Below are 26,904 nucleotides of genomic sequence, written 5' to 3'. Positions count from 1 at the left end.
TGCGATTTGACTGAAGATTGACATTGAAAACTGAAAAGTGGACCAAAGAGAAACAGAACAATAGTATTCTGTGAACAGGACTATGGTAAACTTGTCTCGGGCACAAATGTCTGTGGGAGCAATTGTAAACAAGCTTATATTATAGAGAAGTAACAATAAGTTGAGCTTTTTAGTTATTATTTATTTTTTGTATAACACTGGCTTGATTTTTCTAACCTTACACGAAACGCAATGCACTGAAAAGAAACAGGCATATCTCACCTTGTCTGTCTTGAAATGTAAAACAATAACTTTGAGCCATTTTATTTTTATTTAATTTTAATCACCAGTCTGTCGTACATTGCGTGTGTGAATAAAGTAATATTTAAAAGCGAAAGTTAGTGTATTTATTTTGTTTGTTTCCAAAAACCCATTTAATCCTAAATTACATGGCTTGCTTTGCTTATGGCTGTAAAAGCCGTAGCACTAAGAAATCAGATGAAGTTGGGATTTTGTCATTTCAAAGGTTCTTGTTTTGAGCTATTTTGATTTATGAGTTATAAAATATTGGATTTTGAAGTAACTTTGTGAAACGCTTATGTTTATGCTTTTCGTATATATACTGCGTGAATCAGAAACGATATAACATCCTATTCATAAAGTATCGGAACGTATATGTTTTAATAAATAAAAAAAAAGAAAGCCCCTTTCTTTCCAATAAAAATATAAAGCTAAAAGAAAGAGGTACATCACACATGATACACGTAGAAGTTGGTAGATAGGTTTTGCAGCAACACCACTAAAGGAAGCGTTCAACGTGCTTTCCTTCCCTTTCAATACGTTAGAACACGAAATCACTGCAATCCAAATGGTCCATCACGATGAACTGATTAGCACGACAGCAGGAAGAAATCTAAAGTCTACAATTACTTATTTTGGTAAATATCCCTTGACATTGGGATTATGATTAAGGTGTATGCACAATACCGAACCACACAAGAGCGAATAATACATAGGTATGCACTTGGTTGTGTTTATGTATATCACACATTTTGTTTACTTCCTTTTATTGCCTAGCAAATAAACAAAATAAGGAACTACATAACATTACAAAGTTTCAAGCCTGTATTCCTGAAGGGTTAGGCACAGGTGTATTTTCCACCCATGGTTCACCCACTATGTTTATTTCCCATACAATAGGGGGCGAGCCTTCACATTTCTAAACTGCGGGTTGCTACTGAGAAAATAACGAAAAACCAAACAAATATTTTGGCCCGGTCCGGAAACGGAATACCTACCTATTACTAAAATGAGGACGGTTAAAGATATCCATTTTTGACTAAAATGATCCGTGAACAACAATTCCTTAATAGGACCCTATTAGAATTATCTTTATTCGGTAATATTTTTATGTTAAGAAGGGACGAGATATCTGGATACAGCGGATGGTAATTGATACGTCCTGCCTATTACAATGCAGTACCACTCAAGAGTTTTAAAAAAATCCAAAAATGCTGAGTGAAACTACAATTGTGCAATGCGTACCACAACTGCGCTTATTGCCGTGAAGCAGTAATGAGTAAGTAGCAAATGTTATAGCCATTATAAAATATATGCTAAACTGTTTTGGTTCCATATTATCGTGCAGTCACAAATTCGTTATCGATGCGATGAAGATCGTAATATAAAGTTGATATTACTGCTTCTTATCAAATAGATTTCATTACCCGAAATAACTATAACCTGCCCTTCTTATGGTATATTATGAAAACCGATAATATTACTTAATTTTTTTTGTTCAGGTTTCAGGCGGATGAAAAATTGAAAGATGTATTGATATCTATAGAGAAACAATTGGTAGCCTTTAAAGCTAGGCTCAGCTCGTAGCATTTTGTAGGTGAATTGTTATTTGTAGGGCAAGAAAAGTTCGTTGCAGAGACGACGTGCTGACCATATTCAAAAGTTATCGTAATTATTTCTTAAATGTAAAATCTAAGATAAATAGCTCTTGTTACCCTGCTAAAAGTAAACGCTATATAGCATTTCTAAGTTTATTTTTTTGTATTTTTTCTTAATTACAGTTTAGTTATTATTTCACCGGAAAGTCTCATGTAAATTGGTTCAGTCGTTACAGATATTACCCGGACTAAATTACCTATCATATTACACAACTTTTCACACACTATATATTATTTTTGTATACCTATCTGGATCAGTTATATTTTTTCTGCCCTAAATATTACCGATTTTCCTTTTTTGATAGTTTGATATCCATCCGTGTACTAATAATGTGTAGTAACTAATGAATGTTGTCTGTAAATAAAAAAAAATGTTGTGTGTACAAAGTACACATGTCAGAAGTGAAATTTCCTTGGAAAATTAATTTTTAAATTTCATTTATATTAATTATCTTAATCTGTTCTAACCCAAATGTTTTTTGCCAATATTCGTAATTATTAGATGATCTACCTAGCGGCCACGCGCTAAACCTGCGCGATACAACGATAGTAGGGCAGATGTTCTACTTTTTCACGGCCACGTGCAAAGCCTTCACGATACAACGCTAGGAGTGAAGATGTTCTACTTACTCATATCCGTGCGCTAAGCCTGAACGCTCGTGAACCTCGGATTCGATGTCCATATTGTTGAAATCATAAATTTAGGCGTTGGCCATCTTGGATTTCTAAAATGATGCAAAATTCGTTCTCTGCACCCTCGAGAACCTCGAATTCGACATTCATAATGTTGAAATCATAAATTTGCGCGGTGGCCATTTGGATTTCAGAAATGATCCCAAATTCGTTCTCTGCACCCTCGAGAACCTCGGATTCGATATCAATATTGTTGAAATCATAATTTCGCGCGGTGGCTATCTTGGATTAAAAAAAAACAAAATGAGGCGTAACCGAAAATCGTAACGATTTGCTTTAAAATTTCTCTCATACGTCGATACAGAAGTTTTAACTTCAATAGTATTTATGTAATATTTGTATCTATTCATTTACCTTTTTTTATTTCATCCTTATTAAATATCAAAATTTTCGTATTATGTTTTTACGCAATTCGTCCCTACCTTGGAATAACTTAAAAGTACTTCGATGTAGAAAATGCAAGAAAACTTCTAATAATAAAAGAAAACTTGAAGCCGGCGGATGCATGAATTGTGCTAGCTAAAATCTCCAAAAAGGAGTAGAATTAAAAAAAAATACTTTGCTGTCAAGTGCTGTCGTGTCAAGCGTCAATCGAACTTTGTGAATTGCTTTGCCTACAGAAAATTAGAAATAGAGAAGCCGGCAGCAAATGCAACGGCGTACGATCAACGATAGGAGTGACGGGAATCGGGAACCAACAGGATTTCAATACGTGTACAACTGTAAAGTTTGATGACGTGGCTATTAACTTAGGCGGTTCGTTATTTTATTTCTGACAAAGTTATTGTTTCTGTTTTACCAAAATATGAAATCATAATCGTAATACATAAATAATTAAGGCCCACAGCGGCCCCCATTTAGCAAAACCTACCTATTACCTACGTGCTGGAAGAATAAAATAAAAACAAGCTTCTTTATTCATAGCAACTGTAATGATATTTGACGTATCTTTAATTTTCTTATAATAATTGCAATTCAATATCATTGTCTACTATGATCGTATTTCTCTTGCAGAAAATGCTGACTACACTCTATATTGCACTAGCTATAACAGCTGTATATGCTGGTGTCCCAAATCCTGAAGAAACTAAAAGGTTGATGGACCATCTTTCTGATGCAGAGCATTACAGAAATGAACATCACAATAAACAATTTGATCATGATGCGTTTCTGGGTGAAGACCAGGCCAAATCATTTGACCAATTACCACCAGAAGAAAGCAAAAGAAGATTGGGGTAAGTTTAGAAAATAAATTTCAACTTAGAATTATGTTTTGTGTTCGGTTTTTGTACTTCATTTTGTATATGTTTATCAAGTAATATAAGATTTCACAGTCTCAAGTTAAATCCTTGTTAAATGTTTTAGTATAATAAAGTTTTACCATATTTTAGAAAATTTGTTGAAGTAGGCGTTACTTTGCGGAAATCCATAATTATACAAATGATTTAAGTTTTCTTTAGTGTTAATGCCAAAATCCTTTTGGCGAGACAACACATCCTGAGGATGACTCATGTAGAGGCGAAACATGTGACGAAATGTTCAAAAACAAATATTGGCAGAATTAACACTAAAGAAAACTTAAATCATTTGTATATATATTTTTACTATTTTTATAAATTTTTCAAAACCTTACACTAACCTCAACAGTAATTGTATCTTCTTTTTCAATTTAACTAGATTTAAGGGTATCTTAGGGTGGAATCTAGTCTGTATAATTCCTTAACATTTTGACGAATATTTAAAAAATCTTATAACATGAAAGCATAAACTGAAGGTCATTTAATTGTTTTTAATGTTCAGTTGGAGTTATTATATGCAGACTGAGGCAAATAAATTTTTAAGCAATTTATTTGATACTCTTGTGATTTCTCTGGTGATACCAGAGAGTATGGGTTGTAGTAATCACATACCATCAGCTTATATGTATGCTTGTTTATCTTCCTCTTACAATTAAAAATCTTACCATATTGTATAGTACAAGACCCAGTATCTACCAATTAAACAGAGGGACATTGAGTAGTAGGTTGTAAATATAATATAAATATTCTAAAAATTATATTCATTAACAATCCACTAATAAAATATGTAGATGCTTATAAAGAGAGTTAATTTCACATATACTTAACTATTTACTACCAATAATTACTTTACCATCAAGTGTTCATCCGAGAAGTGTTCATGTAAGCTCCGTAGACTGGTTTGTGATAGGTTGACTTAGATTATTTCATACAAAATATTAATATGTATTGAATATTTTAAAATTTAAGCCTGAATGTGTAGTGCTATATCCAAATGTTGGAAATGTCATATTAATAATAATAATTGTTATCACTCAGTACATAAGAACACAAACCATTCAAATTCACAGCTTGTGTCTATTTTTTAACAATTGTGTCAATAGTTCCATGATATTTATTAAGAGCAGTGACATCACACAAGTGGATTTAGTTAACAAAGCAATTTGACCATTCTATAAGACTCACACCAGACTACAACAAATAATGGCTAATTTTCGAAGCGATTTTAACCAATACAGCATTAATCCTTATCTAATTAAACACCTTAAATACTTTGTTGATTTAACATAGATCTATATGGCCAGTAACAGCATATGATTTAAACGAATATTTTCGAGATATTACAGATGACATAGGCTATATATTTTATAGCCGTGCGAAGCCGGAGTGGGCCGTTAGTAATTGATTTATGTAGTTGAATTATGCCTTTTTTCATGAATATGGTTAATTCGTTCTACCAGTGTGTTCATTTAATGGTGCCATTGTAAAGCTGTTGTGCTTAAGTATTCAGTATGCTCGAGTGAAAAACTTCGGAATCTTTATAGCACCACTAATTTGTCTGTTTGTACATCTAACTCTAGGCAAATCATACTAGTGAGTAATTGTTTGTTTTAATTCGAATTCTCACAAATATATATAATAAGTTTTAGATCTGCTGCATGTCCCTCGACACACGCGATACTAACTTAAGGCGGACAATTTCGCGGGCAAAATATCGTATTTTTATAAGGCTGTCAAAAAGCTAGGGGCTAGTTTATGGATACCACAACGGCGCCTATTTCTGCCGTGTAGCAGTAATGTGTAAACGTTACTGTGTTCCGGTCTGAAGAGCGCCGTAGCTAGTGAAATTACTGGGCAAATGAGACTTAACATGTTATGTCTCAAGGTGACGAGCGCAATTATTGTAGTGCCGCTCAAAATTGTTGGGTTTTTCAAGAATCCTGAGAGGCACTGCATTTTAATGGGCAAGGCGTATCAATTATATAAAAAAAGCTCCCTTCTTTTCTCTTCTATTTGCTTTCAGTTTGTAAATTTAAATATGTTTTGATATTGATATTTTGTTGTGGTTTTTGGTTTTGATATTTGATAATATCGAATATGTTTTATTTCCCTCATAGGTATAGATATAAAGCACTATGTATCAGAAGAAAGTGAAATTCCAGTACTTGGGCGCCCTCGAATTCGTCTCGTGTGTAAGCGCGTAGTATACATAACTCTCTCTCTTTGGTGAACGGTACATATCATTCCATAGTATACTCGTATCAAAACATCTCTTAAGATTCCTATCCTTTGATTAAGATGTTATCAGCGAGGGCGATGTTAGCACAAGCTATTTGGGTTAGTTAAACTAGGCTAGTGTGTGTGAGTGTAACAAGTAGTTCATTCTCGTCTATTAATAAGTTGCGAGAGAATTTTATTGGGTGGTAATGATGTCAGATACAACAAGCCTGAACAATGTTATGTTTTCTCTAATTCTGTTGCTTCATTGTTATATGAATTTATTGATTTTACTAGCGGCTACTCGTGACATTTGCCTGCATAGATTGAAAGGCATAAAAAGGCATTTATTTTTTTCTCAAAATTGATTCCTTTAGAATTATTTTTTGATGTCATTTCTAATAACTACTAGATATTATCGATCTAATAACTACTAGATTTCCAACACAATTAGATTTTGTTAATATAATAATAATAATATAAGCCTTTATTCAGACAAGTTATACAAAGTGCTTAACTGAACCTAGAATATTTATATTTAAAATGAAATGAAGCGTCCTTCAACAATCTTGTCTGTTTGCTTATTGTTGGCAAAGACCTCCAATTTCCTCCATAAACGTCAACCCCTGCAGTTCCTGACCATCTGCCAGCTTCCACAGTTCTTATTTGGTCCACCCATCTTTGGAAAGGTCTACCCCTTTTCCTTTTCAAGTGACTCAGATATTGTTAACGTGTCTGGTAACCCTAATATGTTTTTTTAAATGGATGTTACTCCTTATAACATGACTTATCAGCTACTCGGAAGTCCTATTTTGCTTCAGCCGTTTGGGAAATTTACCGTAACTAACACGAAAATTATGAAAATTGGTATAAATATAAAATTGTGAAATTATATAAATACCATATGAACAAAACACACTTCAATTTACTTAGATTTTTTTTTGGGGCTCATTCATGTTTTCTTGTTAAGTTATTATATTATATAAAATAAAAATGTTTAAATTTTAGCAAATAGGCCAGATTAGCCATAGCTAGTGAAATTACTGAGTATCGAGACTTTACATCTTATGTCTCAAGGTGACGAGCGCAGCTGTAGTGCCGCTCTGAATTTTTGGGGATTTTCAAGAATCCTGAGCGGCACTGCATTGTAATGGGCGGGGCGTATCACATACCATCAGCTGAACGTCCTGCTCGTCTCGTCACATATTTTCATAAAAAAAATATTACCATTTTTTAAAAGTTACAAAACAATGACGTAATGATTTTAGTATTAACAATTAAAAGCATATTTATAACGTATACAGTTAATGACTTGATTCGAGGATAACTTGGATCTTCAATTAATATAAATCATATATGTATACGTTGAGAATATTTTTTCTTACTTCAATGCATATATTTATTAAACTAGATTCTTGATTTATATTTAATAATCTGATTATAACTTACGTAGGATACTCTGAAATTACTTAAATCATTAGTACAAATAACTTTGTGCTATCCATGGCATATTAACCTATAGGGCCTCGTGTAAAACTTTTATGGGATTGTTATGTATGTAATAAACTATCCTTAATATTATATCAATTGGCAGTTAATACTCTCGCTGATTTCATGACATTTTTTAACCTACTTCAATTTGTAGGAGTTCCTTGAAAATATTCGTATAATTTTTGCTGTTACGAGCAAACATTATTGTGTTTCGGTTTGAAGGGCGTTGTAACAAGTGAAAGTACAGGCTTAATGAGACTTAAAATTTTACGTCTCACAGTGACTAGCGCAGTTGCAATGCCGTTCAGAACTAAGGGTTTAACCGCGAATCCTAAATGGCACTGCAGTGAAATGGACAGGGCGTATCATCTTACCATCAGCAGCATTTATTCTCGTAAATAATAACTTTGGCCTTGTATACCAAAACAATAATCGACACATATTGTATCATTTATATATTGTATCAGAAGAAATAGATTTTTTCATTTGAAGGAGGTGATTTTTTCATTTGGGTGCTGCTTTTAATACCAAAAAGAAGAAAATTAATTATAGTTGAAAAAACGAAAAACACGCTTCAAAAATAGAAGATAATTTGTAAAAAACTAAATCCTAATCCTAAATTTATACATAATATAGTCAATTTAAGTCCAATCCTCTTTAACAAGCACTTGTTAACCCGATAAACTATTGTATCTATTAAAATTGTGTCTGTTTTAAATTTGATACATTATTATCAGTTATCTCAGTCCAACGACCCTGTTTATGATAGCGGCGTGTTTCCAGAATGATCGTGGACAAGATCGACGCCGACAAAGATGGCTTCGTGTCGCTTGTCGAGCTCAAGGATTGGATCCGGTACACGCAGAAGAGGTACATCGTGGAGGACGTCGAGAACCATTGGAAGCAGCACAACCCGAATAATGAGGACTTGATCTCGTGGGAGGTCGGTTACTTTCATATCCAGGCGTTGTGTATTTTCTGTGTTACGGCCGTTTTCAATAATCTATCTATCCTTAATTTAACTTACGGATACATTGCTGTTATCGTTTAATGACAAGATCTTATCTATCCATAGTTATGTTCAATATAGTTATAGTCCAATGCTATCTGTCAATTGAAATGTAAGTAAGCGTAAAAGGATAGATTTGTCTACGTCTAGTATGTTAAACTAAGGATATATAGGTTATTGAAAAACTCTTGTTAGTCATGCGCGACTAACGGCCGAATTGTTAGGATATTTGGACGTAGTTAAACAGAAAGGACTCAAAACATAATCTTTCATACAGATATCCAAAAAAAACCGTTTCCGTGCACATTTTTAAAACAGGTTTTCACTACATGACAGATTCGACCTTCAGGGGTACGATGGCATACATAACTCGATTTTGACCAAAGTGTGGTTTGAGTCCTTTCTGCTTAACTACGTCAATATAATTGTAGTAGCTTCATTCTATTCCATTTCTTGATTTTGGCATTTCGAAAACGACATTTTTTGTCTCTTTATTTTTGGGTAAGTATTTGTATGATTGTGTAGGTAGGCTTTTATGTGTAGTGAATCAGGGTAAGTTCGGGATATAGGGTAAATCCGGATAATTCACAACGTATCTATTGGCGCAGACTGCTGACTGAAGAGAGAGTCAGAAGAAGATTGCGATCCCACTATGTTTAGAAGTTATTTAAATTATCCTGACTTACCTACCCTACATATGAAGTTACCCTGATGAACTTAACTATGTGGGTTTGGAAATTAAGATCGAATAAAATGCAGTGTCAGGATTTGATGATGACATTAAAATCTAGATCCTGTTAATATTGAAGACTCAAGTTTGCGCGTTTACCACTAAAAAAGCCCATTTGTCGTATCACCGCTCTTCGAGAACACTTCTCTTAAAGCCGCGCCTAGTATCGGATTACTGGGTCTCGAAATCTCGAGCGATTGCCAATTCCGTGGCCATCTGGAGGGCAAAGCCAAATTGGCTTCGAAGAAGCTGGGCGTCATCAATAGAGCACGGCAATATTTCAAGCCGGCCCACATACTAGCGCTCTACAAAGCGCAGGTCCGGCCACACATGGAGTATTGCTGTCATCTCTGGTCTGGCGCACCCCAGTATCAGCTCGATCCATTTGACCGCGTGCAACGCAGAGCAGCTCGAATTGTCGGGGACCCAGTGCTCTGTGAAAGGCTGGATCACTTGGCGTTGCGTAGAGACGTCGCTTCATTGTGTGTCTTCTACCGCATTTATCACGGGGAGTGTTCCGAAGAGCTGTTTAACCTGATTCCTGCCGCCGAATTCCACCTTCGCACGACACGCCACAAGTTAGGATATCATCCTCACCATCTGGATGTGTGGCGGTCCTCCACAGTGCGGTTTTCAAGGAGCTTTCTTCCACGTACTACAAAGCTGTGGAATGAGCTTCGTTGTGCGGTGTTTCCGGGACAATACGACATGGGTACCTTCAAAAAAAGCGCGTACACCTTCCTTTAAGGCCGGCAACGCTCTTGTGATTCCTCTGGTGTTGCAAGAGAATGTGGGCGGCGGTGATCACTTAACACCAGGTGACCCGTACGCTCGTTTGTCCTCCTATTCCATAAAAAAAAATATTACCTAAATCAATTCAGAATCAATTTATTCATGTAGGTCAAGGAAATGACACTTATGTCAAAAGGTTTCTTTTCTTTTTATATTTACCATCACTTCGGAAAAGGTTGAGCTTTAATAAGAAGAAGTTGTACAAATAAGTACAGCTCCCATCATTTAACAAATCATTTCCATTACAATATGTATATGTAAAGTGATGCAACAAAAATTAAATAAGAATTGATCATCTTTCTTATTTAAAGAGCGCCCTCCCATTATCTAGGTGGATATTTTGTTAATACGTGAATATCTCTTAATTATTCAATTAATTCATTAATCAATTAATCAAATCAATTAATCGATTCCGATTCGATCAAAATTTCCTTAGTTTCAATGTTCTTGGACCGTTACTAGCCTAAATTTCTCCTTATAATTTGTTATGCTTTTAAAGTGATAACACTACAAATAAAATTTGAAAGCATACAAGATTTTATGACGATACGTCACTCGAACTGTTGGCTCAGTTGGAAGAGCACTCGCACGGAACGCGAGAAGTCGTATGTTCGAGTCCCGCATCGTTCATAATTTTTTTATATCTGTATTATATGGCTATCGGCTTGTGAAAGTCCAGCCATTATCCGTCCGATTAAAGAATATATTGATTTGTTTTTCAGAATTATAAAAAAGATGTGTACGGATTTATGGATGAAATGACAGACAGCGAGAAGAAGAGTAAGGAAGGGGCCACTTATAAGAACCTGTTGAAACGAGACCGTAGGAGATGGCAGTATGCTGGTGAGTTGTGAGAGCGCTCTGTCCCACTTTGTGCGTGTTTAGTTAGGAAGACAAATAAGATACAATATTGCGCTGTCGTAATATTTATAATCTTATAGAACTTTTTGGAAAATCAATTGATTTTTTAAGCTATTGCATAGCTTCTATCGCCTTGAGCGTGGAGACCGAATCCAGAAATTCCGTAACGAAAATAACCTAACACTTACTTACTAGATCTATATAGATATTTCGCCACGCTCATTACAGTTGCCGTGGAACAGCGGTTATCACGTATGCTTTTTGTGCAGAAAGTCCCAGCTTCGAGCCTGGAGTTACGTCTTGATTTTTTTTAATTTCTTTATTTTTTTTATCACGTTTTTTTAATTTTTATTATTATGATAAGCATTTTTATTTAGTTTCACCTGTCCCGTTGTCTGTCTGTAATCAAATCTTGCAAATAAAATTTTACTCACTTCCCGTTTGCTTTTTTTTTAATTAATTTTATCAAAAAAAATACTGCTTAAATAAAATAAATAATTATAATTGCATAAGTTGATAAATGCTATGCAATAGCTTTACCGCGGCAGTCCCCGAGTGCCACACGTCTTTTTTTTTATGAAAATAAGGGACGAGGCGAGCAGGACGTTCAGCTGATTGAAATTGATACACCTTGCCCATTACAATGCAGTGCCACTCTCTTGAAAAACCCAAAAATTCTGAGCGGCACTATAATTGCTCCTTGAAACCTACCTTCCTCCTACCTTGAAACATAATATCTTAAGTCTCATTTGCCCAGTAATTTCACTAGCTACGGCGCCCTTCAGATCAAAATACAGTTAATGTTTACACATTACTGCTTCACGGTAGAATTAGGCGCCGTTGTGGTACCCATAAACTAGCTGGCATCCTATGCAAAGGAGCCTCTCACTGGTAAATCCAATATGAATAATAATAATAATAATTAAAATGTTTATTAGGTGTTTACAGATATATTTTAATTCTTATTTTAATAACAATATGGCCATTAAATAACCAAAATGTTGTCTAGTTAGCATTATGTTGGGAATTTTACTTGTCAACACTGGTATTCTCTAGAAGAAGCCAGAAATTGAGAGTTAAATATTTAATAATTAACATAGATATCCAATCCGCCAAGTCAAAAACATTGGCAATAAAAAATAATAAAATGAGTATTCATAATCGCATATTAGAGCTAAAACGCTCATTATCTCTTCGATAAAGCTGACGTGACTTATAGTAGCTAGGACCCTTCTATAAACCTATTTTAAGCACTCGAACTCAAAAAAACATGGCCGACATCGATCAGCTGTTCGTTATATAATGTGATAAATAGCTTCCCGCTCAAAGTTTTTGGATATCCGTCATAGATTGACAATCGGCAGACTTCAAAACTTTGATTTTTTAAGTTTGAAATTATTTTGACATCGACTTTTGATAACTGACAAACCAATGACATTGAAAAGATGTCTGTTTCCATTGACAGTTCCTCATTAAATTAGTTAAAATCATGTTGTTGTCATCATTTGTACGAAATGGCAACATTGCGTACTTTAGAGACATATTAGTTATGGGAGATTTATCTAACGAATATGAATAAATAATTTTATCGAACGTTCGATAGGCTTAAAACACTAACTAATAGGTATAGCTTTATACCTTCGAAAAGCGGTTTATTATGAATAAGGCAGTTATAATATATATAGATAAATAATATTCCCATACTAATCCTTTGTATTTTATCTATTTTACACCAATGTTTCTAGCAAATTGATATATTTAGGAAAATTTACCTATTCAGTTAATTAAAATTAAAGTGTAACAAAGAAAATTGAGTATTATTAAATGTTAATTTTGACTAATATTTGGTGTACCACAAATATTGTATGACTTGTAACAATTTGCATTACTCATCCCAATTCAGATGGAGATCAGGACGATTCCCTGAACCGAACCGAGTTTGGAGCATTCTTGCATCCAGAGGATCATCCAGGAATGAGGGAGGTTGTTGTGTTGGAGACGCTTGAGGATATTGATGTAGATAAGGTATGAAGACTTGCCTCATTTATTAGAAGTATTTTATGAAGTAGGAGGGTCACCTGATGGTAAGCGATCAGCACTGCTCATACTCTCTAAGATCAGAGGATCACAGGACTGTTGCCAGCATTTTTGGCAGGTGTACCGCTTTTTAAAGTATCCATTTCGCATCGACCTCTAACAACAGATGTCCATATATATGAAGAGAGTATTTCTGCACGTCGGGCATATCGCTAGACAACTTGCAGTGAATCTATTGAAGTTCATAGTCACTGGAAAAACGGCAGAGAATAGATCTAGAGTTGGAAGGAGTAGAGAGAAGGAGTTGGACATGAAGCGACCAAACGCCGTGAGCGATGTTAATGAAATTGGTGATGCTGATGATGACTCTATAATTCTCAAGCTCAGGAAATAAAATTTAATATCTAAAATTTTCATGACTAAGAATAATAAATGTGTGAGAAAATCCAAAAAAACAATTATTTTGTTGAATTGTATGCTCGTTTGTCCTCCTTTTTCATAAAAAAAATGCAGTATAATGAACCGTCAGTCCTTGGCCTATCTAAAGGATCTCGGGGCGTAACAGGCAGTTCGTTGTTGGTTATTTCTTGCACCTGAATCCCGTACAGGAGTCCCCCAAGGTACCGGAAGTGAGATTGAATGGAATGAATAAGTTTGAGCCATATATGTTGTTCCTGTTATAGAGTGGTGATTATTATTTATGTTGACAGGACGGCAAGTTGTCACTAGAAGAGTACATTGGAGACATGTACAAGCCAGAGGAAGGTGAGAGTGTGGATGAAGAGCCCGACTGGGTCAAGCAGGAGCGGGAACAGTTCACCGGATACAGGTGATAAATAAGAAACTGTCATTATTAATACAAAAATTGTCATCACGACATTTTTTTTCACACATTCTCAAAGTAAAGCAAAAATACAAACTATTTTTTTTTATGGAATAGGAGGACAAACGAGCGTACGGGTCACCTGGTGTTAAGTGATCACCGCCGCCCACACTCTCTTGCAACACCAGAGGAATCACAGGAGCGTTGTCGGCCTTTAAGGAAGGTGTACGCGCTTTTCTTGAAGATGCCCATGTCGTATCGTCCCGGAAACACCTAAAGTAACTAAGTATAACAGTGCATATCGGAACATACCCTTAAACTAGTGCAAATTCAATAATATTTTTTCATTAAGTACTCAGTCTAAATTTAACAAAAGTGATTGTAAACATAGTGTTTCATTTTGTAGCACATTGTCTATTGTTATTTACATGACTAACAGTGAATCCGTGGAGATATTGTGTTTTAACACCGAAAAATTTCGTACAACAAAATTAAATTTACCTTGAAATTTTAAATAATTATATAAACAAAAGCATTTCAATACAAAACAATTACCGAATTGACAAGTGAAAACTGTCATCGGTCATCCAAAATTCACAAACGTCAAAGTGTTTTTTTTTATGGCTACTGGGACCTTTAGTCAAAAATAACGCATAGGCATTACGGACTACAGTCTGTCAAGTGGAGTTACGAACTTTTTTTTTTTTTTGCCACAACGACTACATTAGTGAGACCAGCAACGCAATTAATTATTACTACGCTAGGTAATAAATTTATAATCTTATTACTTAAAGCAAGATGAACGTTATACGCTCACCTGGAGGGACGAATTCGCAGTCGCAACCGGACCTATCGATAATAGAATAGATGATAATACTAATGAATCACCGCCCTCTCCCGCATCAAGTATAACTTTTCGTAAAAGGAAATTTGCCTACATCGACCAAAACAATAGTTGTATTTGTAAGATGGAGATACAAACGGTTCGTGACGAGATATTGAGCATGAAATACATATTAGAAAAATTTACAGCCGTGCAGGAAAACACCTTAAAAACCATCAGTTCGAGTATTTCGGAAATAAAGGATGAATTAAACAGTATCAAGATATCCAACTCCAGCTTGATGGCAGAGCAAAATAACATCAAAACAAAGGTCCAAGAGTTGGAAAATAAACTTGACTTGAATGATCACAAATACCATGCTATTGAACATCAATTAAACACATTAAAAAACTCAGCTAGCACATCACAATGCACAAATGACATGCAATCGGCTGAACATTATCTACGAGGGAGCTACAAGATCGCAGCAAACGTGCAAACAATATTATCATGGCCGGACATAGAATCCAAGAATACCGACATCAAAGCACGATTATCTGATGATGAATCAAGATTAAGGGATATACTTTCCCGAGTCATTAAAGACTGCCCAAATCCCATTAAAATATCCCGGCTTGGCAAATATGACTCAAACAAAACGAGGAGTATTAAGATCTACTACGACTCACAGTTTACTCCCAAACAGCTACTACGAAACAAGGAGAAACTACCTGATGGTATAAAAATATACTCAGATCAAACACCACAGCAACAAAACTACCTCAAGAAACTAAAACTAGAGCTAGAAAAACGTTTGGGTCAAGGTGAAACTACCTTGATAATAAAATATATAAATGGAGTTCCCACTATCATTCAAGATCTAACAAAAAACTAATTAAAAATAACTCTAATTCAAATAATACTTCTTACGAAATTATAACTAATTATAGCGACCTCACGGCTCACAAAAGTCGACTAAATTTTTTCTATGCCAATGCACGAAGCATATGCAAAAAAGGAAAACTAGAAGAACTCAAATGTACCCTCCAGGCTTTGCCTACAAAAACCCATATCATCCTCCTAACTGAAACTTGGATAAAATCTCTTGATCAAGCACAAGGACTACAATTAAAAAATTATACGCACTATTACAACTATAGACATGACAAAATAGGAGGAGGAGTCTCACTTTACGTTCATAATGACTTGGAACATAGTTTGATAATGTCCTTATACAAAAATGGTAATAATTATTTATGGGTCCGATTACAGAACTACGCTTTAGACGTAGGAGTAATATATTATCCCGGAGACACAGACTTTAAAAGTTTCTTGGAGGACTATGAATCACAATTGCTCCAATCCAAAAATGCTATGGTTTTTGGAGACTTCAACACCAACCTATTAGAATCAAATACATCAGTAAAGCTATATAAAGAACTGGTTTACGAATCTGGTTATAAAATTCTAAATAAAGTTGAAACTAATTATTTTACTAGGTCCAATGTAACCAAACAATCAATATTAGACCAAGTTAGCACAAATCTGAAACATGACCATTTCCACGTATCACTTATAAACTCTTCCATGTCAGATCACCGGCAAATGTATGTAGAAATGAAAAAGTTTAAAGCTCCAAAGAAACGAAAACTGAAATATAAAGCTATAAATTATAAGAAGCTATACAATGCAGTAGAGGAAGCTAACTTGGACCAACACCAATCTTTCACATCTCTTTTAAATGAAATAAACCAACAAGTGGAGGCAAGAAAGGAATATAAAACTAGATTTCTTAACTTACCAAAAGAGGAATAGATAACGAGAAATGTTATAAATAGTATTCAAGAGAGAAATCTACGTTGGACTGCATTACAAGCTGATCCTGAAAATGAAGAGTTAGTCGATGAATATAAGAAACAAAGACCCTTGACAGCCATTGCAATAAGGAATACAAAGGATAGTTACTATTATAAGGAGTTCCAGAAATGCGTTAAAAAGCCAAAAAAAATGTGGAATTTGATCAACGATCTTAGTAAAAACAATCTTAAAACTGTGATAACTCCCTCAAAGCTTGTCATCAACTCTAAATTAATAACGATTCTATAGAAATTTGTGAAGAATTTAACTGTGTGAAAATACTTTTCAACAATCGGCACAATTCTGGCAAATAAAATTCCATCTCACTCTCATTACACGCAAAAAAACACTACGTCTTGCTCAAGTGCAGACACCACAAAGCCATCACTTTTCTCCCTTTGAGCCTTGTAGTGTAGATGAAGTCAACCAAATAATTGATCAGCTTGACCCAAATTGTAGTACTGATGTAGATGGTCTTACTACAAAAATGCTAAAATGCATCAAATCGCTCGTAGCCCAACCACTAGTTAAATGTTTTAATCATCTCATGCTTATCGGCATCTTTCCTGATAGTCTGAAAATTGCGAAAGTTTGTCCTATCTATAAATCTGGCTCAAAATCGGAACCGGGAAATTATCGACCTATATCTGTTCTGCACGTACTATCTAAAATATTAGAAAGAATACTCCATAAACGATTACAAAACTATCTTAACTCAATAGACTTTCTCTCCAAACATCAATATGGTTTCAGATCACAATCCAGTACAGTATCTGCTACTATAGACTTAGTTACTAAAATAAAAACAAACATGGACCAAAAAAATATAGCTCTAGGGATTTTCATCGACTTAAAAAAAGCATTTGATACTGTCAGCCACACACTTTTACTACAGAAATTAGCAAATCTGGGTATCACAGGAATAGCTCTAAAAATTTTTAAATCATATTTGAGTTAACGACAGCAAATTGTCAAAATAAATAATCATCAAAGTAAGCCTTTATCACCTTTATACGGGGTGCCTCAAGGCTCAATCTTAGGACCCCTTTTATACTTAATTTATGTCAACAACATTCATGAAATAGGTTTGCACGGACAGATTACGCTTTATGCTGATGACACTTGCCTTTTTTACTTTGGAAAATCAATTAATGAACTTGTTTCTTTGGCACAGGCCGATCTTAATACTATTTTTCAATACTTTCAAAGTAACCTTTTAAGTATAAACATATCTAAAACCTCGTACATCATCTTTAAAGCAAAAAACAAAACTATTCCTCCTTTCACACATTTAAGAATAAATAATCAACAAATCGAAGAAAAAAGAGAAGAGAAATATCTAGGCCTCATTTTGGTCAGTGATATGGCATGGATTCCACATATCGATAAAGTAAGAACAAAATTATCATCTCTAATTGGGATGTTGCGAAACATTGTCAGATCTATTCCACGCCGTGTCCGATTTACAATTTACAACTCACTAGTTAAACCAAACCTATTGTATCTCATAGAAATATGGGGCTGCACTGCAAAGTCGAAATTAGTTAAACTACAGACAACACAAAATAAACTAGTAAAGCTACTGTTTCATTATCCCTACTTAACTTCAACTGAAAAAATCTACACAGAAACAAAAATTATGACAATCAGACAATTATACACACACACTACATGCGTACTCATTTACAAGGTTTTAAATAAAAAAATTCACATTAACACATCCTTCTTTAAAAAAAGGAATTTAACCAGAACTGTTACACGAAGGGCTAGTCATATTGAGCTGCCAATGGTGAGAAGTAATTATGGAAAACAGACAATAACCTTTGAGGGAGTTCAGATATATAACAACCTGCCCACAGAAATAAGAAATGCCAAAACATAGACTTCTTTTAAAGCGAGCCTTCAAAGGCACATACTCAATAATTATGAAATGTTTCAATAACATATGTAGGTTGTTTTATGTCTTATCTGTTTGCCTAACATTGAATTGCATTCTGTACCCACCATAATCATTGTTTTACTTTACTTTGTAAAATATTAATTTCTCATGTAAGTGACAATAGGTCTTAATGAGAATAAAGTTATTTAAACCTAACACCGCACAAGGAAGCTCATTCCACAGCTTCGTAGTGCGAGGAAGAAAGCTCCTTGAAAACCGCACTGTGGAGGACCGCCACACATCCAGATGGTGGGGATGATATCGTAACTTGTGGCGTGTCGTGCGAAGGTGAAAACAAACTAAAAAACAAAAGAGAGCTAAAATACAAACCAAAATCAAATAAATCTTTTTATTGCAAGTGACATTATTACAGAAAGATGTACAATATACAGCAAGACAATTGTGACACCCTGCGAGGGTCCAGCAACGTTTTAAATTCTAGGCTTCTACTCAAATCGGCAGTGCCCCAGGGCACAAGATTTTTCAGATACATCAAATCCGAGTGTGCCGTACGGCACCCTACTCTCTCAACGAGTTCTAACCCTTATTTTGTTTATGTAATGGTTTATTTTGCAGGGTTTTATAGCTTGTTTCAATAGCTTTCTGATACATTCACTCAAATCATCCTACCAATGGTAGGCACCTTTGCACAGGATGCCGGCTAGATTATGGGTACCACAACGGTGCCTATTTCTGCCGTGAAGCAGTAATGTGTAAACATTACTGTGTTTCGGTCTGAAGGGCGCCGTCTACGGCTATTATCTATAGTGAAATTACTGGGAAAATGAGACTTGACATCTTATGTCTCAACGTGTAGTGGCACTCAGAATTTTTGGGTTTTCAAGAATGCAGAAAATCAAGAAGGCAGGGCGTATCAATTACCATCAGCTGAACGTCCTGCTTGTCTCGTCCCTTATTTTCTAAAAAATATCCTAATTATAAGCAATCTATTGCTACACATAAAATATTACGCATTGACAGAATGCTGCGCGACCCCAAAATCGCGCCGATCTATAGCCGGCTTATAGCCATTGTAATAGAATTGGTGTTAAATGTTTTTTGGAATATGTCTCGTGACCCTTGCGAATTGAATATTAATAATTCCATTATTTAATTCCAGAGACACTAACAAGGATGGGTTCATGGATGAGAAAGAGGTGATGGACTGGATAGCGCCTCCCGAGTTCGACCACGCGGACGCTGAGGCACGCCACCTGGTGTTCGAAGCAGACACCGACGCGGATGAGAAGTTGACCAAGGACGAGATACTTGACAAATACGACCTGTTCGTGGGCTCGCAAGCCACCGACTTCGGTGAGGCACTGGCCAGACACGACGAATTCTAAAAATGCAAACATTTTACAAAATAACGCCATCTATTGGTGGATTTCGTAACATTAATAAAGCGCCATCTTAGTCGTTTAATGATGATACTAAAAACGCAATGTTGTGGCGCTTATTTATAATAATAAAAAAAAACGGTTATTTAACTGAACGCTATTTTACTATGAAGCTTACTGCAGTTTTTAGAAATAACGCTAATAATTTGTCTGCCAGAGATTTGAGGAGATTTAAAAGAAATTGAAATAGTTTAAGAAATTTTAAATTTAGCATATTAATTGTTTATTCGGATTGGTTAAATGAGATTTCGACAGTAATAAGAGTATAAAACAGCCTTTGATCTTGAATAAAATGTATAATAATTTTAAGTATTTTTACATTTAAAACGAATAAAAAAATATACATATTTAATTTTTGTAAGATTTTTTGCTCCAGTTTAATCTGGTATTAGGGCAGTGACGTCAGCACGGAATGACATTTTGTTCGAGTGCAAAAACAGAAAGGTTACGGATTATTGGAATTTGTTTGTTCCAAAGTGCAGCTCCTATTTTAATTTTATTATAAAACGGGCCATTTTTTATAATTACTAACATATTATTAAAAGTTTTATCTTTGAAATGTATTTTGCACATTATTTGATTAAACCAAACATTACCATTTCAAGCACTGCCATAATTAAAGTTTTATATTAATAAATATAAAGTATTAAATATATAGCATGACTAGTAGTAAGACACTAACGATTCAAATTCAAATATTTTTATTCAAACAGTCACAGAAACACATTCAGACCTGAGAAGAATAGGCGCAACAAACTCAACGAGCGTTTTTTTTTTCATCGATATAATATGCTTACAAAGTAATATTGAGTAGAACAGAATGGAAACACTTTATTAGCAATAAAAAAACACTCACACAAAAACACGATAATTTACAATATTAATTAAAATCTTAGAATTCTAAATTAAATAACCTAACAAATATTATAAAAAATTAAAAATAAATAAATAAAAATAACAGTGTGAGCGTGATTCCCTGCTAAAAGGAGCTGACTCAGTATATTGTACAATTTATCTTATTATTAACAGCCTGAGGGCGGTCGCTCCATTACCACTCTGTGGTATCATTGAGAAAGTCATTTATATTATAGTAACCTTTACCACACAAACGTTTTTTAACAGTTCTTTCGAATAACGTAATACTTTTGTTTTGAACATTTTCTGGGATCTTGTTGTAAAAGCATATACATCGCCCCACCAAAGACTAACTCGACTTAGCCAAGTAGTGGGCATTATACGTTTATATCTGTTACTGGTGATAACATTATGGTTATGAACCGTAGTAGTACTAATAGTTACCTAAGTAGTGTGCTCAGTACTCGATTCTCGTTTTAATTATGTATCAAGTGAGGATACATTTCCGACGCTGATAGGTGTGTTCGCGAGGTGTATCTATACCTATTGGTGCCCCAGTCGCGGGGCAAAAACGAATACAATGTATAATTAGCACTAGATTGTCTAGGCCATAGGTTCTCAACGTGGGCGATAACGCCCCCTTGTGGGCGTTTGAGACTTTCGAGGGGGCAGTAGTAAGTAAGACCCAGAGAAAATCAGGGAGCATTGAGATGGCGCAGATGGGGCGTGGGTAGATTAAAAAGTATAGTCTAAAAAGGAAAGAAAATACACGAAAATACTCTAGAACAAAACATATTCTCAAAGTGGGCGGTGAGCAAAATAAGGTTGAGAAACTATGGTCTAGGCTACTTAGAAATTCCTGTTTTAAGTTATCAAAAATTACTCCACTATGTGTAGGTGACTTAAAATATCTAATTGTAGGAAAGAAACGACGGAACAAAATTATGGTCTTACTGTATATCGGTGGAACAAATCTAGAGCTAGTTATTCATTGCATTCATTTTTGCACAGCGACGGTGGCACAATGGCTAGGTTTATAGACACACGTCCGCGAGACATGAAAAAGCACCGCTGTCGTCTCAACCTGCAACCGGTCATCGCACTGCGTTGCTGACTCGTTCCGACTCGTTACCATTTAGTGTAAGCGCAAGCGCCGACAGGTCCGTGTATGGATGAAGTACAAATTTGTATCGTTAGTGTCTCTCATGTCATGCTGTATAATTTCTTCAGTTGATATACAGATTTTTTTTAACTTCTGTTAGTTTATGATGTTGTAAGAATAATTATTTTGCCAATGTGTTGCCATAAAAAGTCATTTAAGAATCTCCAGACAATTACGATCGCTTGGTGATAAAGATGGCAATAAACTTACATTGTTAGATAATTAAGTAGATTTAGTGTTAAACCAAAGCTAATATTCCTTGAATCTGTGAGAATCTTTGTAATATTTTTTAAGTACTTCCATTGTATTTTAACGCATTTAATGTATTTTAAGATGGGGAAATATTTTAACTAAAATAATATAATGTATTTACTACTAATAAATGTAGTTTGTGGCAATTTTGCTTTTATTTTTTTTAATAAATGTGATCAAATTGAGCTTTCATTTTTATTTTTCTCTATTGAATTATCGTTTTAATATGTTGAAAAATTACAAAATATTAAGTAAAATATTTTGAATCCACATAAATCTGACTTACAAAATGCGATAAGTTAATCGCAATTAAAAGTCGTGATCTACCATTACTACTACCAGACAAGATCGAGCTCAATGTTCCCGTTGTCAAAAAGTAGTAGAGGCAAGGAGTATCATCTGTGTATATGAAAAAGTGTCCGTAAAAATGCATTAAATTAGGGTGGCGCTACAGTAGCATAAGGATAAATCTTAAAAGAAGCGCCAAATTTAAAATAATACTAATCACTCAAGGGGCACGTTTCCCTATAATAATTCTGTAAGGTTATATTTACTACATTATTTTGTGCAACGTAAGTTGTTGAAATTGTCGATAATTAACTACTTTATTCGACGATAATATTATTTTTTTAACTCTTCATACTTCGATTCGTTTGCAATTGCTAAATTCACCATACTTCATACCATACCTACCACCAGCGCCATTGTGGAAGCTTTTTGGATTGTTATTTACTTACAGCATAAACTGGACACTATTTCATTCATCCTCTCTACCATAAGAGATGATTCTCCTTGCTTTTACCATTTAAAAATCATTTGACGTGTCAGGACCACAAGATTCGAAAAATACCATTATATATACACTCATGGACAAATTTAGCGGAACGTAAAAATATTGTTTTTTCTTTTTGTGGTGATTGTGCGTACTATACTGGACACAAACATAAAAAAATCGATAATAAATAACTTATTACAGACTAACGGCTGTTCCCAATATTCAGTATCTCCGGTTGCGGCCTACTTGCGATAAAAATCGTAACTATCGTTGACTTTACTGTCCCAATAAACTTATCGACGGCAACTCACCTTTCCGTACACACTGTCTGTCAATAGGAGGATGTATACCTTACCAGCGACAGAAGAAGCGATAAGAATGACTTATCGGGTATATTGGGACAGCTTCGGATTATTGACAGCTAATTACTGACAGTAGAAGGTAGTAATTTTCTCTCTATCTGTAGATAGTATATTGGGAACCGCCGTAATAGAATAGTAGTTGTTAATTTAGCACGACTCTATAATTATATACCTACTAACTGACTCGACAGACGTTGTTTTGAAATTATTTAAATACTTATAATACTAATTTATTTAAATAATTTATTTAATAATTATAAATAAAATACTGTTTTATGAATTTGTCAATGATATTTCATAACATCAAGAATTATTCCGTAAATTATGCGCCTTTTATTGATATTGTTTCACAGCAGAACAGCTGTCAAACCGTGAGCCAATAAATTCTCTCATCGAAAATATGTCCATACAAAACAAATATTGGAAATAAAAATAATTATGAGTCCCAAATCGAAATAAAAACTATCCTATCTCTCAAGTTGCACAAAACTGCATGAATTAATCCTCATTAAAATCCCATTAGGTTTGGAGTTCGCTGGAAACAAACATCAGGACAACAATAACAAACAAGAAAGACTAATAAGGTAGGTATATGAACAAGTAGTTTACGTAACTGCTGGTAATGTCATATTCGACTCTCGTGTTCCAGACATAAGATCGAGATTCCCATACGCGGGAATTGTAAGTTCGATCGAATTTTATGACTAGCGAAACTTCGACGTGACCTTTGTAATAATATTTTTAATATTGTAATCCAGTACCTACTTATTGAAATATTACAATACGCTTTCATAATTGGAAATAATTCCAGAAAAACGTTCCTGACCACAATCATGTCGAAATTGAGTTAAGAACACAAAACTCTGTCATGTGATTCATATTAACGAACTGACAAACAAATGGCAGCCCTACTGTCACTCTGACGTTATGACTTAGTATCCCAACCCACATGTATGGAATACACTAATATTTATAAAACTTTAAACACGAATTCCTTGTGAAGTTTGTGGCTGGGAACGTTTTTCAGAAACTACGTCCAATTATTCAAATATAAATTGTTTAGTTTATTTCTTTGTGAATAAATTTAAACGTACCTATATTCTTACTCATGATTAACACTTACTTTATTTGTAATAGGGGGTGATAAAAAGATTTGTTCACCTCGAGAACAACACCTCTATCTCTTATTGTGCTTTTTTTTATTTATTTTTTTATTTTTATTGAATAGGAGGACAAACGAGCGTACGGGTCACCTGGTGTTAAGTGATCACCGTCGCCCACAATCTCTTGCAACACCAGAGGAACCACAAGAGCGTTGCCGGCCTTTTTGTATGCGCTTTTTTTGAAGGTACCCATGTCGTATCGTCCCGGAAACACCGCACAAGGAAGCTCATTCAACAGCTTTGTAGTACGTGCAAGAAAGCTCCTTGAAAACCGCACTGTGGAGGACCGCCACACATCCAGATGGTGGGTGGGTGCTCTGGATTTCACTTTAAAGATCACCCTTATACATGTTGTTAACTCCGTTGATAATTAAAAGGCATAAAGGCGCTATTTCGTAGCAGTTCTTCCAATTCGTTTATTTAACACCAGATGTTTTCAATTCGGTTCGCTGAGGAGTTAGCTTACTAGGCTTTTTAACGATTTTTGACTCCAAAGTTTATTTTTGGGAAGCAACTTCCAAATTTTTTATTGGATATTTATATCAAATTATATATAAATATTCTATTCGGTTCAAAATTTTCATTAAATCGTTCTTTGTGCACTGTATTTTTTGCGTTGGAATATTTTCATTGCGTTATGTAATCGACTGTCCAAGAAATACATTTTTGTGGATATTGAGGTATGATCGCGCCTTAAGAATTCTGGACAGACCAAACAGGTGGAAATCTACTTATACTTGTGTGTACGATACTTGTGTGTATGTACCGTTACCTTTTTATTACAATTCGTCATTCAAATCCAATTAAATTTATATGCAGCATAACTTAAAAGTTATATTAATCGTCATATTTTCACTACTATAACCACTAATTAAGAACCCCAATCTTCCGTCATTCCTGTATAGTGTGAAATGAAGTGCGCCCGTCTGGCAACACTTAACGTTGATCGTTCCATTTCACGTTTCACGTTTGACATGAACGTTTACGTTTTACTCCCGCCTCACAGAACATGTCGACTAACAAGTGGATGCCGTGGTATATTCACTGACGATGTTTGAGCATTATTTAATAAAAAGCAACTGTAAGTACCTACTACTGCTTGTTTTGGTTCAACGAATATCTGTGAAGTCTAAAAGCTTATTATAAAGAGTGGATAAGCGTAACGTGCTCAAATATTCAAAGTTTGAAAGCGTACTCGGGGTACTGTTTTGCAATTTATTAAAATCCTTGCAATAATGTGATAATTTGTGTTATACAGGTGGTATAAACAGCATTCTTTTTTCAAACAGTTGCCGGGTTGAAGCAAATTGCAATATCACTCCTTCGAGAGCGCGTCAAAATGGGGGCGCTTTTGTGGTTCGATATTGTTAGGTATATAATGCTCATAATATTATCTTTCTAAAATAAAACTATAAGGGTTACTTTCACTCGAAGTCTTCGTCAGAAATATATCTTTTTCTACTCTTCTCCTTTTCAGCGATTTTCCTTCTTTATCCTTTATTGAGTCTTTGAAAAAGTCTGATACTTTTAGGCCTAAAAAAGCATTATTAGTATTTTAATGTCGCCAATAAAGCACAGTTTTTTTTATCCACAGACATTTAAATCTAGGTTCAGGTATGGTAGGTTCACAGAAATAATAGGTGATACGTAGATACATAGATATTGTGGTAGAAAATATATTACATATTATATAATATTTCCATGTTTAAATCATAAGACTAGCAACACTATTAAAATTAGAATGTCAACAACAAAACAAACATGTGTGCAATTTACATGTGATAGAAGTGAAACCTCTAAAAATGATGATGAATTTTATTATAATAATGATGAAAAATCTCTGCAAATGTATAATACATCCACGTATACAAAACACCACGGTTTTTGTGATGCCTTTTCTCAAGCTTTCTACTACGCATACGCGCACAAACACGTACAACGCTGAGGCCCGTAATAATAATTTTAAGATGTGCATTGTGCGTGAATCTCTAAGCTGCATGTTGCTAGGATGACACGTGATTTCAACCGCTATGAAAGACATTACTGTCACCGCTACTATATTTATGTTCTCTGGTGTCTGTGTATATGTATATGTAATATCGGTCGTGCACATGACGTCAGAATATATTAAGGTATACTCGCATCATACATAAGATAATCTCTTCTTCAACTATGATCGCCAAAACACTGTTTAATGCTCCCTTTTCATTTTCTACCACGTTAAATCTTATGAATTTATGTGTTTGTCTCTTTTTCTGTCATGTTTTCGCTTCAAAAACTTATTATTATAATTTTCCAAGATGCAGGTAATCTGCAATTTTCACATTTACAGCGTTGGCTGAATGGGTGTACCGTTGCCATTCCTTGAAGTAAAAATAAAATCACTCACCAGAAACATATTGTACAAAACATTTCCCGCCAATTTAAG

The 26,904-nt window shown here is 34.7% G+C and overlaps 1 protein-coding gene across 2 annotated transcripts; it reads left to right on the top strand.

Moving 5' to 3' along the window:
- The first annotated feature begins 3,216 nt into the window (after positions 1 to 3,216).
- Positions 3,217 to 22,361, top strand: LOC126975874 (calumenin-B). 2 transcript variants are annotated; one of them, XM_050823958.1, is made up of 7 exons: positions 3,217 to 3,386; positions 3,645 to 3,865; positions 8,420 to 8,579; positions 10,890 to 11,010; positions 12,932 to 13,053; positions 13,776 to 13,894; positions 19,628 to 22,361. In XM_050823958.1, exons 2-7 carry the CDS (start codon positions 3,648 to 3,650, stop codon positions 19,851 to 19,853), a joined length of 966 nt encoding a protein of 321 aa, XP_050679915.1. In that variant the 5' UTR covers positions 3,217 to 3,386; positions 3,645 to 3,647; the 3' UTR covers positions 19,854 to 22,361. The 2 variants fall into 2 exon arrangements, with proteins under 2 accessions (XP_050679915.1, XP_050679916.1); XM_050823959.1 differs by lacking the exon at positions 3,217 to 3,386 and adding an exon at positions 3,395 to 3,559.
- Positions 22,362 to 26,904: the final 4,543 nt, after the last annotated feature.

The sequence above is a fragment of the Leptidea sinapis genome, chromosome 38 (assembly GCF_905404315.1).
Source record: "Leptidea sinapis chromosome 38, ilLepSina1.1, whole genome shotgun sequence".
Taxonomy (NCBI): domain Eukaryota; kingdom Metazoa; phylum Arthropoda; class Insecta; order Lepidoptera; family Pieridae; genus Leptidea; species Leptidea sinapis.
Note: the sequence above shows the minus strand (reverse complement) of the source record. Positions and strands in the feature narration are given on the sequence as shown.

What these genes read in the sequence shown, in the direction of transcription:
- LOC126975874 (XM_050823958.1), top strand. Translation starts at nt 3,648, where the DNA reads ATGCTGACTACACTCTATATTGCACTAGCTATAACAGCTGTATATGCT. An exon ending in GAAAGCAAAAGAAGATTGGG is followed by an intron (nt 3,866 to 8,419) that starts GTAAGTTTAGAA and finishes GCGTGTTTCCAG; the next exon opens with AATGATCGTGGACAAGATCG. An exon ending in TAGGAGATGGCAGTATGCTG is followed by an intron (nt 11,011 to 12,931) that starts GTGAGTTGTGAG and finishes ATCCCAATTCAG; the next exon opens with ATGGAGATCAGGACGATTCC.